The sequence below is a fragment of the Enoplosus armatus genome, chromosome 5, assembly GCF_043641665.1.
Source record: "Enoplosus armatus isolate fEnoArm2 chromosome 5, fEnoArm2.hap1, whole genome shotgun sequence".
In the NCBI taxonomy this organism is placed as follows: domain Eukaryota; kingdom Metazoa; phylum Chordata; class Actinopteri; order Centrarchiformes; family Enoplosidae; genus Enoplosus; species Enoplosus armatus.
The window spans coordinates 4019475-4036075 of NC_092184.1; the positions used below are offsets into that span (position 1 = coordinate 4019475).

A 16601-nucleotide genomic window follows, 5' to 3' on the forward strand; every position below is an offset into this window, starting at 1 on the left:
TACGATTTATCAACTTCAATATTGTATTGTAATATATTCAAATAATGTGTAAACCCCCCCCCCCCCCCCCCCCCCCACCACCACCACTGTTTTACATGCAGAGAATGTTAAACTGGTCCGGCTTTACTGTTAGTACATGACTTTAATCCCACAAATGCACTCTGTGCTGCTTTAAACTGCTTGTATAGAAGAATCACAGCAGAATATGCGCAACAGGATTAGGTGTCATCACAGTCGTGCGACAGGCTGGATTCACCGCGTTAATTCATGGATCGTGACACACATTCATGAAAGAATCCTGTTTGATTTAGGAATGAGGACTGAATGACTTCTAACTGCATCTTACACACTGTCTGTCAAATGAATAGAGGTAGTAGGATTAAATAAGAGAAGAAAAATGTTAATTTATACATAATAGATTGCTATTTTACAAATAATGTTCTTTCTTGAATTAGGTGTCATTTACTTCCAATATAAATAATGCTCATCCCTGACCATTGCTAGTTAATGTATTAGAATAACAGTACACTACAGTGTAGTGGGAGAGATTTCCAACAGTTTGTAAAAGCTGCTTCTCCCTGCACTGAGGAGCTGCTAACCCACCGAATGTCATTAGTTTGGCTTTTAGTGGAGAGCTTTAGTGTCCCGCGATGCTATAAATGCTGCCTTTAAAAATATTGAGTTAAAAACGGAATCAACCTTTTTGTTGAGGTGGGACGGTAGAATTAAAACGCAGAGGGTGTGAACAATATATTGGCTCCTCTTTGAAAATAATCCTCGTCTGAAAGTCACATCTGCTCCAAGTCACTCGCTCCCAGTTCCTCACACACTGAGTCACACACACTCCCTCCACGCTCGGCCTTGTCACTGTGATGTCACCATGTCCTCTAGCTTTCCATCCTGCAAAAAAAATAAGAATAGCGTTGCCACGGAGACAGAGCCGGGACGTTGTTTCATCGTCGTGACGTCAGCCAGGCCGGCCGTAGGATCAGCCAATTGCGAGTGGACAAGCAGGCGGTATTAAAAGCAAAGCTGCTATTTTTGGGGACTGGCCGTGGCATTACTCAGCAGAGTGCAGCAAAGTCAGACGTACACATTCCAATGGTGGGGATGGTGGGGGGGGCAGGGGGGGCTGTGTGTCTGTTATGAAATAAAATTTGAGGTGACCAGAGAGGATTTGTCCTGCATCCTGTCACACCGGAGTCATCACTGAGTTAGTGCAGCTGGATACACAACAGAAAGTGTGTGTGTGTTGATGTCAAATGGCCGTGGCTAATAAAGTGCTGCATTCACTACAGTGGAATTTACAGAAAGGAGGCTTTAGATAAGCCATAGTTAATTAAACTGTAGATTTTCCCCTCCACATGCCGTACGGACTCTTTCTCCTGAATAACAGACAGATGGCAGAGCTGATTTATATAATAGTAAAAAGCCCTTCCTGTATCAGCACTCATAACTAGATAAGCTGTAGGCTCATGTTACTGATGAACAGACGAACATGCTCCCAATCATGTGAACCTACAGACGGCTAACAGCAGAGCTCAGGGCAGGACCACTCACTTTGATCTCTGCAGTCCCATTTAGTGGCCTTTCTCTGGACCTGCAATGCAACCAGAGCTCTCCTGTGTGGAGCTGAAATGACCGAAACGTTGTATTTTGATAATCAGTTAATCGCACGTATTGTAGATGCTATTTACATGTAAAGTGTCATGAGATAACTTTTGTTGTGATTTGGCGCCATGTAAATAAAATTGAATTGAATCGATTTGAATTTTCAGACCAAACTGTCCTGGGGACTCCCTGAGAGGAACTGCCCACTAGGGTGCTCCCCCCCCCCCCCCCCCCCCCCCGAGAAGGGCTTTTTTTTTCTGTTTGCATCGGCATGTCATGTCTCTTTTCCCTAATTAGGAACTATGAACTAGGAACTCGTCCCTTAAAAAACCCACCCCCCCTTCCTCTTAAAAAGCTCTGTTTGATTTAGTTAAATGATCGTAGCTTTTGTGTTGTCTCGCCTTCGGATTCGGCTGGTTTTTGCGGTGGTCCTGACAGATAGTACTCTACATGAATGTGCTCTAGCCTCGCCACAGGTGAGAGTAACAGGGGGCTTGTGGGTAAGATAGATTTCAACTGCCAGCGAGATCAGGTGACTGGTGTCAACCTGCCGGCCCTGCAGAGTTGCTCTCTGCCTAGAAAATACAAGCTCAAGTTACCACGCTGTTAGTTTTCTCAGCTTGGCCACTAGTCAGCTTGTTTTTATACATAGAATTGATGCTGGTCAAGTCATCATTTTTTGGTTGCTCTATACATACTGTGTTATGACACAGCTATTATTATAGTCCAACATATGAAATATCACAATTACAAAAACAAAAAACATGACCAATATGACATGTCCTTTGGTTCAGTGATGCTGGTGGGTAGAATGATGTGAAAAATGAATTAAATTTGGCATAGTCTGCGTTTTATGAAGTATAATTGTCTGCTGCCTCTGCTCCTTAGTCGAGGGCACAAGTACATTCCTTATCCACCCCCATGTTCTTTGTTAGTTCTTCCTCTAGCTACTCAATTATATAACCACTCAACTTATGTAATGAAATGTAACTGCGGCAAGTGATGACATAAGTTCTGCAAAGCGTTTTGTACCATTTTAAGATTTTGAAATCACGATAATATGCTTTGCCATCTGTTGTGTTTCACTGAGCTCAAACGTCTGCATTTCATGGGTTGTTGCGCTGACAAATTTGCAGCAATAAAAGCTACAGTGTAGAAAGTCCTCAAGGTACGCTGATTCCGTGTTATCTGCTGTTGTTGATCAGATCTCTGCCATCTGGGAGCGATTACCAAGAGAGGAAACCGACTGCGAGATAACAAAAACAAGTTCCTCTCGGAAGATAATGCTCACCAAGAGATACCTCGTTCCTAGACGGACACGGCACACGCACTCAGCTGCGAAGTGTAGATAGATCCCATCTTTGTCACATGTCCGGGTTTTGCTGATTCTCCAGCTTCCCGGGGATATTGTTATAGTACAAATCCAGCCTGAAACAGCTGGTGGTGAAAATATATATGAACGTGTTTCTGGTGGTAGAACAACCAGTGGTTTCGCCACATAAGACAACATCTGTCTGACGATGAACTTTGCGTGATTGTTTGCTTTGCACCTTATTAATGGTGGAAATGCATGGCCAAAACTCTCCAGTCGTAGTAGTTCCCATCAGTTCTCTTGGATTTGTCATTGTTGACATTGTAGAACATGTAAGAAATCTATTTTATCCATCTCTTGCTGATCAATGCAAGTTAAAACACTGCAAATAAAGGCAAAAGGTTTTATACTCATACACACAAACAAGATAAACGAATGAGACAAAAGGATATAAAAGTTCAAAATGACACACACCGTAACGTAACATTCTGTTTAAAATAGGTTTGTGTAGAATGTGAATTTCATTTTTACTGTACAATATCTTACGGCTCCTGGAATAAAAACCAGGCTCTGTTTTTTTTTACTGTTGGAAGAATATTTGATGTGGTAAGATGAACATGTCTTTATTCTTGGGTGAATTTAAGTACATAAATCTAGTTGTCATGTAAGAAGATTTTGAGGTCGATTTGCCTTTAAAATCTCATCTAAATATTGTGTCTTTTGTCTTTCAGAATTCAAAGAGTGCCCAAGGCCTGGTGGGACTAAAGAACCTAGGAAACACTGTAAGTCCAATTGCATCATCTGTCTAGAGCCAAAAGTCTGGCAGCAGTGGCATCTTATTCTCGCTCTAAATTCCCATAATCCAGTGGTGTTACACTGATAGCAGTTTGTTGATATCAGGTGGAGTCAGCACAAGAGTGGTGGTCCAGAAGACTATCTATCTACTAGGCAACAGGCTCCCAGAATAAATATCTGTGCTGTGTGTGTGTGTGTGTGTGTGTATACAGTAACCTAATCAGAGAGCTCTGAACTATGGACCATGCAGGACTCGTTCTCTCTCTCTGACTGGTCTGATCTTACCAGATTGCACGTGTCTCATGTGGACACGTGATGGGAGCAGTATATACACAGTGCTGTCTTTGACAACATGTCTGCATGTGTGTCGTACTTCTTTATACCCAGTAATTATACTAGGATTCTTTCGCTTTTCCTGTAAGCCTTTCAAAATTACTTCATACATTTCCAGATCTACAAAAAACATCTTTTGAAATGCACCAAAATTATGAAAACGTCTACAGTCACGGTTACATATTTATAGCTAGAAGACCGACTGTCACATAATCTGTAGACTGATTGTCAGCTCAGGTAGAGCAGGACATTATACTATGTGGCCTGAAGGATGTTTTCTGTTAGCATGTTAGCAGATTGTAATCAAATATATCAACACTCCCTGGTGTAAATTCACATATTGCACATCTGTCCATCTACAAATCGCCCTCCAAAGGTGGTCAGAGACATGCATTGACACATGACCAACAAAGTGCAAAAGCAGTGAGTCTCCAGTTCACAAGTACAGGAACAGGAAGTAAGCTTAAGGGCGTTTTGGGAAATACGCTTTTTGGCTTAGATGTGAAGATCAATACCACTCTCATGTCTGTACGGTAAACAGGAGGTTGGAGCCAGCAACTGGTTAGCTTAGCTTAGCATAAAGACTGGACACAGGGGGAAACATCTTTTTTTTTAATCCACTCCGACTGGTGAAGTGAGGTTGCCAGGCAACTAGTGGAGACTCCAAGAAGTTACAGCGTCCAGCCAAGAAACGGCCACAACGTGTCGTTTTTACATTTTCGGTTAAACAAATTGACCTTTTACCAATCTGTATGCTAAGCTAAGCTAACCGACTGCTGGCTCCAACCTGAACTTGTTGTTTTTACACTTCCATTTTTGTACAGATTAAACAAACAAGATAGAACGTGTTAATTAGTGATTATTAGAGGTGCTGGCAGGCAGATTTTGTTACCTTTGGACAGATCCAGGCTAGCTGTTTCCCCCTGTTTCCAGTCTTTATGCTAAGCTAAGGTAACAAGCTGTTGGTTGTAGCTTCATATTTACCATACAGACATGAGAGTGGTATCAATCTTCTCATCTAACTCTCTGCAAGAAAGTGAGTAAGTGTATTTCCCATAGCAGTATTTTATATATTTAACCAGATTGTAAGGATACAGGTTGATTGTGTCATTTTTAAACAATGTGACCCGTACATCAAAAGACTTATTTTATTGTGTATGTGACGAACGAAATTAAAGTGTAAAGGGACCAGCAAATGAGATGATATTATTTCATCTGTAAGGGAATCCAACGGTTCTTGATGTCTTTCCTTTGCAGTGTTTCATGAACAGTATCCTGCAGTGTCTCAGCAACACACACAGCCTGCGAGACTACTGCCTGCACAACTCGCACCGCAGAGACCTTAACAACAACAGCCGCACCAACACAGCCCTCATGGAAGGTGAGAGACGTGTCACACAGGCCCCCTAGAGTCCAAAACACACACTTCTCACAGCCGCTCACCAGTAACACACTCGTCCCCTCTTAACCTCTGGATCAGATTTGCATCTTTCAGAGCATGCGTTAGGAAAAGAGGCAAACTGGTTCTTCTTACGTAGGCCTGGAGAAGCTCTGAGAATGCTTTTCTAGGTCTTTTAAGTGAGTTTGGATGAAAACGTATCAAATCTGACACAGGATAAGACAAGGAGTTGGACCTCCATGCCACCATCAACCTGGATACGTTGTTACAGCTGTAGAATTCGCCAAGTGCATTTTATGTCACGGTGTGTGAGTAACTTGAGCGTTTGTCTGTTCTGGTAGAATTTGCCAAGCTGATACAGACCATGTGGACGTCGTCCAGCAGCGAGGCGGTCAGCCCGTCTGAATTCAAAACTCAGATCCAGAGATATGCTCCCAGATTTGTGGGATACAAGTAAGCTTTGTAACACTTACACTAGACATCTTTGGGAGCACTTAACATGGCTTCTGTGTGATAATGATATGACTAAAAGAGTGAAAGTCATAGTTGACTGACTGTTTCTGTGTCTCGCAGCCAACAGGATGCTCAGGAGTTCCTGCGCTTCCTCCTGGACGGCCTGCACAACGAGGTCAACAGGGTCACCGTCAGGCCGAGAGGCACTGTAGAGGACTTCGACCACCTGCCGTAAGTAATCTGCCTGACAGACGGTGTGTGTGTGTGTGTACCTGTACAGGACAGTGGCCAGGATCAGCAGACCTGATGTACCTCTAAATAGCCAACAATTCTGTGAAATTGCTGGGTTACCATTTTGAAAAGTGGATGAAACTGAGATTTGTTTGGGTGAAAGTAGGAATGATGGGGGAACTTTACAAATGAAATATATGCTAGTATGTATTGTATTGGAAAAGGAACTCAGTGGAAGGCAGACTTGATGAAAACATCAGGGCCATTGTGGAAGCCTTGTATGAGTTATGTATGGCGTACAGTGTGTAAACAGGGCTTAGACCAAGGCCACATGAACCATTAAGGCCTCATCATGAAGCTTTCATTTAAGGCTGCGTGCGACAGTTTCACCTCCTGCGTCGAGTTGTTGCCTCTCTGGGGCCCAGATCAGCTTAATGCTCCAATTCTTCTTGGATATAATTATCAGTTATCTAACCACAGCTTGTTTAAGGGTCAACATTAATCTCTGCAACTTTCAGTATTAACCTCAAAACAGGCCCACTCTGCCTAAATATTAAAAACAATGTAGATAAATATTTATTTCCAGCTTGAAAATGTGTGTCAGGGCAGAACGTGTCTTTTTAATCCATTCTGGCACCTATAATGAAGTAGGTCAGGTCCCTAAATAGTGGCTGTTTTCTGCTATTAGCCGTTACGTTATCAACCCTTTTACTGAATCAGACAACAGCTGAATGCTATCAGTGGCTCTGCACTGGATCTCATGTTCTGACAGTCTAATGTCTCATCTGGGCTCCATGTTCAGGGATGAAGAGAAAGGGAAGAAGATGTGGAGTAAATATCTAGAGAGAGAAGACAGCAAGGTAGTCGGTAAGTAGAAACGAGGCGTCCATTTTATTTGTTTTTTAGGAATTGATACATTGAACCTTGTAATGAAATTGGACTTGTTTATAATCTTTAAAGTGATTTTTGTTTTACACATCAAAAATACAGTTAATATAATCACCATTAAGAAAAACAGAATACCTTACAATAGACATCTTTTCTTCGTATTTTTTCATGTTTCAGTGCTCAGCATCATCTTGTTTTCATGTAATCTTTCCCGCTCTTCCAGACCTGTTTGTAGGGCAGCTGAAGAGCTCGCTGACCTGCAGCCACTGTGGTTTCTGCTCCACTGTCTTCGACCCCTTTTGGGATCTCTCTCTGCCTATCGCCAAGGTTAGGGAACGCACACACACACACACACACACACACACACACACACACACTCATACAGATGTAACGTAGACAGGTGGATGTTGGTCATCCTTGCATATTAAGTCCCAGAAGGTCAACAGACACAAACGTCAACACAATCAGTGGCGCAGAGGTGACTTTCTGCCTGTGTGTTAGTGTAGATGTGTCCTTCATGTTATCATGTTTGAAGCATCAATAAATATCTGTCCACAGCTCTTAACATGAGCTTTTTGGTTTCCTCCCTGTCACTGTTTGTGCTTTGCTTTGTGTGTGTGTGTGTGTGTGTGTGTGTGTGTGTGTTGTCTGGTTGCTTGTGTGCATGCTAATGTGAATGCATCTATGTTTATGCTCAGAAGGGCTACGGTGAGGTGAGTCTGATGGACTGCATGCGGCTCTTCACCAAAGAAGACGTCCTCGACGGGGATGAGAAGCCGGTACGTATCCAAGAACCAACAGAATCCTTCGTAAAGTCAGTTTAACCTGCTGTTCATTGGTGAAACGCCAACTTGAGCTCATAGCTTTCCCATCCATTCTTGAGTTATTACAAGTAATACCTAACAGGGCTGGTAGGACTACAGTATATGCGCTGTATCCCCTTTGGTGAATGTCTGGTTTTCCCAGCATTCTTTCTTCATTTTGGTCTAAATCTCTAATCCACTTGGAGGTGCTTAAGTCTCTCGTCTCAGTTCTGTTTGTTTAAAACTAATAGCCGTAGCTGTATGATTGTAGAGTTGTCATTATATCCATGTAATTTCAGTAGACGGAGGTCTGTGTTCTTCTTATTTTGCTGGATTTAAAGCTGGCAGCTTGTAAACAGTGAGTGAACTGACTCTATTTCTTCTCCGCAGACGTGCTACAGGTGTAAAGCCAGGAGGAGATGCACCAAGAAGTTCACAATACAGAAGTTCCCCAAGATCTTAGTGCTGCGTATCCTTTTCCTCCGAACATTAGTGTCTGATACTGTTATGTCAGACGTTTGCAGCGAGCCTGAAGGTGTCTGTGTCAGTGGGGGAGGGTGTGTATGTATTATGGCAACACCACAGTACAATTCAAGCATTACTGTGGGATTTACCAGAGCTGTGAGTAATCAGAGAAAATACAACATTTGTGTGGTTTCATCACGTACACATCCATGTAGAATAAAAATGATTCAGTGAGTGCTAATATACAGTCAGGAAAGTAGTGAACACTCACACCCACCGATGACCAGATGTTTATGACGGTATTTGAGGACTCCACCCAGTAAGAAACCGTGTACAGTGTTGAAAGGTACATGCAGAGCCGTTGTTCCTTGACTCCCCCTCCTGTCCAGACCTGAAACGCTTCTCTGAGGCACGAAGAACCAGCAAACTGTCCACCTTTGTTAACTTCCCCATGAAGGATCTCGACCTGCGGGAGTTCGCCTCCGAAAACAGCAGTAAGTACCGATTCTAAGATCCAGGTCTGTTTGGAACGAACATAATTATAATATATTTCATGTGTTGGAAGTCTCACAACGCTTTGGGTAATGATGAAAAATAAATAAAATACTTTTTGTCTCGATTGCAGTGGAGATGTCACACCATTTAAACATGACCAGTATCGGGTGTTTGAGAAACTCTTAAAAAAGGAGTAACTGCAGACTTTTTTTTTTTTTTTGCTTCTGTCCTGTTCCAGTGAATGCAGTGTACAACCTGTATGCAGTGTCCAATCACTCAGGCACCACTATGGGCGGCCACTACACAGCCTACTGTCGCAATCCCAACTCGGGAGAATGGTACACATTCAATGACTCCAGGTAGGTTTGAACACCCATCATCATCATCATAAAAGACATGTTACTTCATCAATGTAGTCTCGTACACCAAATACATGTACAGAAACGCTTGGACGACCATTAAAAACAGCACTGAAATCTAGGAATTCAATACAACTGGCATAATATTCCTTCATTTGTATGTAAAAGTCCTGCTTTAGAGCTGATAGGATTTGAACTTGACCGGCCGTCCTGCTACACTGCAGTCATTCATTATTACACACCGCTCCACGGATCTCTTGCTATTGTTGTATCCCAGTGTAACAGCGTAGCAGAGCTCCAGGACTTTACCGTAGAGAGCGTGGTTCTCTGCACGCACAGCACATGGTGGTTTTGTGCGTCTGCTACTCCAGTTGTTTGTGCATTATATACCACGTGTGGTGGATACATTGAAACCCCTTTCAAAACTGAGACAGGATAAACTCAGCAAGTCTTTTAGTTGGTGTGTATGTAAATGATTTATTTTGCATGGAAAGGTGCCTTAATGAAACACAGCTGTATATCAAGTTTCCACCACTGCACTAATACAGATTTATTTTCATGATCAATGAATCTCTCAATTACTGTTTTGATCAATTCTCTAGTTTATAAAAGGTCAGAAAGCAGTGAAAATGGAAATCATTTCCAACAGACCAGGTTGATGTCTTCAAGTTACTTGTTTGGTCCACCTGGGATCAGTCCGACTTGCTCTCTTCAGTTAACATTAGTATCTTGGATGTCATATAGAAATAGGTGATTCTCCAAATCCTGCTTCATAATCACTACTTCCAGACATTTCCTCCTGTAATCCAGGAGATGTTGTCTGTGCATCTATGGTTACAGTGCAAACAAGAACTGTTAGTAGTAGTTAGTGGTAGTTAACGCAGCGTGACTTTTCCCCCAGCCAACTCACTGCTCGTGTCCCCAGTCTAGACTACATACTGACTCTGAGCAGGTTTGGATTATGTAGTGTGTTCACAGTGGAAAAGTGACAAAATGAAATACACTGAAAGCAGACAGAATGCACACCAAATATGGTCGATTTCTGAGCGTGCCGGTGATGCACACTATTCTCCCACAATGCAATGCACAAAGTGGAGGAGCTGCTCACAGTTGAATACAATAATCAATTGAGTTGTGGGCGGTGGTGAGACAGCTCCAGAAAGATCTTGGAAAACAAAACAATAATATTAGTTTTTAGAAATGTTACTGTTAAATCTTTACTTTTTACTTATGTTTAAGCGGCGGTGACATTCCATGGTTGCAGTCAAAGTAGCGTATCACTTCCTGTTTAAAGTTGTTGATTTTTTTTTTTGTTTGCTAACTGCTACAACAGTGTACTATGATGATTAGGATGGAGTACTCAAGACGCGTTCATCCCAAATGAAGTAATGGAAATAAGAATAACAGCTGGAGTGTGGTGTGTTGAAAACCTGTCGACATAAAAATACATTTGTGTAGTACCTCTGACATGCAAACTGATCTTATTCTGAAAATAACAGGACATGCCTGGCCAATAGGCTTTTCACTCCCATGTTTAGTGTGATACCCTTCAAACTCTGGGCTAACTCTGCTCCGGAGCAGGGCCAGGAAGCCCAAGGCTAAAGTCGGTATTAGCCCACTTGGAATGTGCCAGTGTGAAAAGCCTATAAGGCGTGTAGTGACTGTACCATCAGTCTGTAAGTAATAGGAGTGAAAAGTGGTTCAAAGGCTTTTAAATGTAGTTTGGATATTCTCTTTATAGATGCCAAAATGGCAAATATCAGGGTTAAATCAGAGTTTCTTTGTCTTCACCATAACTCTCTTGTTTCTCACCACGCAACCTATCTCCCCTCTTTCTTTCCAGAGTAACGCCAATGTCCTCCAGCCAAGTCCGCAGCAGCGACGCCTACGTCTTGTTCTACGAGCTGGCTTCCTCCTCACGGATGTGAAGCCTCCTGGAGGACGGCAGGCCACAGCAAAACTCTGACTGACGGACAGATGGAGGGAAAATAAGAGTGTTGGTGGAGCCGGGCCTACTCTGACTTGTATTTGGACATATATCACACACACACACACACACACACACACACACGTGCGCCTGAAGACGCACACGCCCAGCAGCTTGGAGGCTGCTTCTCTCCGCGCAGAGAGCCGGAGAGGGGAACACTCTGGAAACCACAGGAACCTGATCAACCAGCCCCGCTTTCTTTCCCTCTCTGTCTTTACTCTCGTGTCTTTGCTCGTTCTGGGTGGAGGTGTGTGTTTACTGTGTGTGTGTGTGTGTGTGTGTGTGTGTGTGTGCGTGTGCGTGCGTTTGTGTGTGTGTGTGAGTGTGCGAGGCTGACACAGGGCAATAATCCCATCTGACTGACCAACCGGTGAATCCGTCTCCATCTCAGAAGTCCCTCTCTATGCACTGCAGACCGAACTCTCACCCTGATCGCGCCTTCGCTTCTTTTTCTTCAACTCTTGATCTTCTCGTTTGCCTCAAACCATTAAAAGTGACTGGTTGCAATTTTTGATTTTTTTTTCTGCTTTGAATTCATGTTGTTTTTATGTTGGGGGGGGGGGGGGGGGGGGTATTACCCCAGCATCATGAGCATCATGAGCATCATCACCACCACCACTTTGGACTGTGGATAAACTGTGCTGAGTGTGTGATTGTAACATACGGAGCCCGTGTCAGCCGAGGAATCACAAAAGAGCAAAAAATGTGTAAATCTGTCGTCTGGGTTTACAAATCTGTACTTTACACATGGCTCTTTTTTTCCTCAGCTGACCCTGGAGGGGGGGGGGCTCCGTAGTAACAGGACTGGTCATGGTTATGAGGAGCCCACCGGCCTGCTTGGTTTTCACGGCTGCACTACAACACTCCCATGTCTCTGTTGGCATCTCCTTTACTCTCTTTGTTTCTCCAGAGGTGGTTGTGAGGCCGGTGGCACTGTGAGTGTTACATGTTTCAGAGGACGCCCCTCTAGCATGTGTTTTGTTTCATTTGTTTCTCCCACGTGTGGCTGCTACTGATGTTTTCAAAAGTGCTGTGAATGGATGAATGAACGGTCCAGTACGGATCTGCTAAGGATTAATGATATAGACGATAATAACGGTAACAGTCTTTTCTTCCTCTCTTGTTTCATGCCATTGAACAACACGGAAAGAATGTTTTAAAGAAGAAAAACACACTATATCTGTATATTTTTATATCCTGATGCAATATAGAGAATGTACTATTCAATGGTGCTGAAAATGACCCATAACTGTTTTCAGTTGGTTTATTTCCCACGTTTCAAGAGAGAAAAAAAAGTGATTATTTATGCTTACAGGTGATAATGTGATGAGTCACACTTTTTAACAGTGGCAGTCAAACACGAGTATATAAATATATATATATATATATGAATAAAAGCTAACAAAACAGTGGTTTTAGTTTGAGTCTGTGTCTTTTTTTAGCTTCTGTGACGGAGAATCTGTAGAAACTGTAGAGCATGCAAGTTTTGCTCAGACATGGTGGCTGTAACAGATGCTTGCACAGGAAGAAGGAAAAATTGGTGGATAATGGATGAAGAAAGGAAAAATAAGACAAAAAACGAGTGGAATGCATAGTCGTGACCCCCACATGGAGTCAAAGCTTCAATCTGAGGGGTCACAAGATAACTAACAGTTTTACTTCTTCTGGATGAAGATAATCAAATGAAGCACGGAAGATGACTGACTGAATTGGTCGCAACCAGTAGAAGTTAGGAACCTACGAGACATTGACATTGCTTCCTTTTAAGGGGTCACAAGTCAAAAAGGTTTGGAAACCAACTGTGGAGGCAGTAACTAGCTGGTCGGAGCGACTGTACCATCAGGTGGTGAGGTGAGAAGGAGGACGAAACTCTGCAGTAGTGACTCGTGGGCACAGAAGGTGTAAGGCCATCCATCCATCCATGGTCGTGGAGCTTGATCCATACTCGTGACTAAAAGTCAGGATATCTCAGCCTCTGCGGTCTCTTATTAGAAGAGTGTTTTGGGGGGAAGCATTGAATACTTGTAATATTGAGCAATTATTATTGTCTAGTGTAATCCAGGTCTCATTCTATTGGAAAGTGTTGTTTGGCTGCCAGTCTTTGGTACACAAAGTAAAATCACACTTCAGTGATAAAATTCATCTTGAATCTTTTTTCTTTTTTTTTTCCCCGTCTGATGGATCGCTCAGTAATCGTTATGGAAGTGCCTGGCCTACTTCCTGCTGCTCCATTATCCGGACGTGGCCTATTTCTGTGGTCCGAACATTGCGTCCTCAGAGTGTGACCTGATGCCGTGAAAAGGTCCAGCAGCCAGGAATAGTTCCATAGGCTGACACCCTGGAGGCCCCCACATCACATCACATCACACATTACATATATATAGATATAGATATATATCTATATCTATATATATATCAGACTGATGTACTGGCGTCACTTCACTTGGTGGCACACAATCTGCAAAATTGGATGTTGAAGGATGTCACACTCTATATCTTTATTTGGACACTGACTGATTCCACTGAGGCCAGCTGGGTGGGAGTTCAGTGTGACACGCACAGGAATTCATCCAGCGGCTCGGTTGTAGATCTTTTCTATGTCCTCGCATTTGAACAAACAAGACCTGAGGACTTTAAAGCCGGACTTCTGCTGCTGCTCAACAGTAACACAAGTAGACCACAAAGTCAGTGAACCCACTCAGTAATGTCAGAACATCTCTGTAACACTTCAATCTTTCTCAAAAAAATCCAAATAATTTCCAAGAACTTAAGCCAAAGTAAATTTTTTTTTTTTTATTTACTTATGATTAGCAACATTGATCTTCAGATATGTAGAACTGCATGATTATCGTCACATTTTTAAATGTTCGGGAGACGTGCTGTGCTCTGACCAAAAGACGCTAAGCCAGCAACTAGCTGGAATGAATTAAAACGTGCACCAAATGACACGGTTCTGTCCAGGAAGACCTCTCAGAAATAAATTGAAAGTTACAGTTACCATCTGATAGCTAATGTTAGCATCGTGAGCTAACTGGTCATACCAACACCAAGCGAGGCTGCAGCAGCACAACCCCCACGAGTGCACTGAATTAAGCAGAGGTGCATTTTATGGCTCGTGAATTCAACTTCTCATTTGTAAGAGAACGAAAAGTGCCATGTGTTTGTTCACAAGTTACAAAGACCGGCTTTAAAAAGTGAACTTAGTGTCACATCAGTGACGGAAAGAGACGGGCCACTTTCCCATTTTGAAACAAGATGGCGCTAGAGCTACAGGATTACTACTGTGTGTGTGTGTGCGTGTGTGTGTGTGTTCTCATGCTGTTTTATGGACCTTTTATTGATCATGGCCACCTCTCAGGAACCTCTCTGTTGTGAACTTTGAAACTATTCCTGAAATAATCATGTGGCCTGGCCCAGCCTCGACACACGTGCAGCAAAAGCTTTATTTGTGGATTTATTCAATTGCGCAGAACGCTGAATCACATGAGGAGCTTGTAGAGAGAGATTTCAGATTGAAGCTTCGGATTATAAGAAACAGGAGCCTTTATGTAGCAGCTCCTTATGGTGAGCTATTTTAAGTAATTTAGAAAGACTGCTGGCATCTGTACTTGAGTGTGTATGAATGGGAGATCATGAATGCTTGTCAGGTCCAGAGCTGAGCCCCGAGTGGTTGTGCCGTTGATGGGTGAGAAACAAAGTGGGAAGAGCTCAGCAGGAAACACCATCCTGGGAAAACCCGCCTTTCACAAGAAAACTACTCGCAGCTGCAAAGAAAATGACTATATATATAAGCTTTACAGTTTGGATTCACTCCTTTGAACTAAATCTGCTCTTTACTCGCTTTGTCTAAATGTGATCAACCAGGTGACAGTGGTGGACACCCCAGGGTGGCTGTCGCACTCCACCGCTCCTGACAGAGTGTCCCAGAAGCTCTGCAGAGGTCTGCCCCTCTGCCACCCAGAGCCCCATGTCATCCATGGAAGCCCAGCTCAGACGGCTCCAAACCCCCCATCTGGCAGGGAGCCGTGGTGCTCTTCAACCATGGAGACAAGTTAGGTAAACTAATGATGGTATGTTGTCTTCATGCTCACTATTGATGGGTAGAGAGCAGCGCTGCCTGATTCACTTGTTCATACATTCATTTGTTAATTCATCGGCTGAATTGTTCATCCATGTTCCCAGTGGTTTCCAACCTGAGGCTCGGCACCCTGCAAAGGGCTCTCAAGACAAATATGAGGGGTCACATCACAGGAGAAACAAGAGAAACACGTACTGTATCCTGGGAATGACGCGTGGTGCTGTTCACCCATGGAGCGCAGCTGAGAAGAGGGACGGTGGAGAAACACATCCAGGAGAAGGGAGAACCTCTGCAGTGGCTGCTGGGCAGATGTGGCCAGCGGTGTCATGTGTTTGATACAAATACAGTAGACGAAACTCAAGTAAACCAGCTACTGGAGCGACTATAGAAACTATATAAATATGATAAAAAATAAAGAAAATATGGGAAGACATTTCATTAACTTGCACTTTTAAAACCATTTTATGTCCTGGTTACATAAATCTGCACATTGGAAACCGACCAGGGGAGAAGACCCTGCATATTTAGCAACTGTTTACGGCTAAAGTTTTGTACAGCAATTCATGTTGAAATGCTTGCATATGAGGGCTATAGTTGTTTAGTTTATCATTTGATGAACTGAAATCCATGGCAGTGTCAAAAATATCCATGTTTGAGGTAAAACTGAGAGAAGTTGACTGTAGTCTTGCACTGAAGCGACCCGTCCTTACATCTTGGTCAGTTGTTTGTGTGACATCATTTTGCCGTCTTTGCTGAAAATATAATTTACAAGAATGTTTCCACAAAACCAGGCAGGGTTTGAATACAATTTTCCGATGAGTGATGGATGAGTTTGGGGTGATATTTAAACTCCATTGTCATCACAATTCCAAGGTAATCCAGATAAGATTAGATTAGACACAATAAAGGAATAGAACAAATTGTATTTAAGGCAATTGTAACACAACCTGCAATTATAAAGTATTAAAATGGCTTCAGTTACATACACAGAAATATATGTATATATGAAATTATACTACATTATAAGATACATGCTGAGGTAAAAAAAAAGAAATGACTTGGATATCAATATTCAGAATATGCATTACATATACAGGGATAGGAAGAGTACCAGAATATTTTACTCAAGTAAAAGTTAAATTACTTGGGTAAAAATGTAATCAGGTAAAAGTAAAAAGTAGGTCAGTTAAAATGCACTTTGAGTTAATGTCACTGTGTGATTGACAAAAGGTTTTTACCTATGCAGAGGTACAATAATGCTAATCTTACCCATTATAACCATCCTTACACTAACATGTCAGCTGACTGCAGCGTGACTTGAAATGTAGCTAAATACAGTACTGCTAACAATAGTAAATAGTCACTTCCACCCCAAGCTCAATATTATCTTCA

The 16601-nt window shown here is 42.6% G+C and overlaps 1 protein-coding gene across 3 annotated transcripts in view; it reads left to right on the forward strand.

Annotated features, from left to right (window-relative positions):
* The window catches only part of LOC139285309 (ubiquitin carboxyl-terminal hydrolase 2-like), a 28943-nt gene extending 17262 nt beyond the window's left edge, over positions 1-11681 (forward strand). For 2 of the 3 annotated variants that reach the window (XM_070905855.1, XM_070905856.1), the window contains exons 2-12: positions 3655-3705; positions 5309-5432; positions 5792-5903; positions 6024-6134; positions 6937-7001; positions 7246-7349; positions 7721-7801; positions 8216-8294; positions 8680-8784; positions 9024-9144; positions 10988-11681. In XM_070905855.1, coding sequence (XP_070761956.1) covers positions 3655-3705; positions 5309-5432; positions 5792-5903; positions 6024-6134; positions 6937-7001; positions 7246-7349; positions 7721-7801; positions 8216-8294; positions 8680-8784; positions 9024-9144; positions 10988-11072 — 1038 coding nt within the window. In that variant the 3' untranslated portion in view covers positions 11073-11681. The remainder of the gene's footprint in view (positions 1-3654; positions 3706-5308; positions 5433-5791; positions 5904-6023; positions 6135-6936; positions 7002-7245; positions 7350-7720; positions 7802-8215; positions 8295-8679; positions 8785-9023; positions 9145-10987) is intronic. The other variant, XM_070905857.1, reaches the window with a different exon arrangement.
* Positions 11682-16601: the final 4920 nt, after the last annotated feature.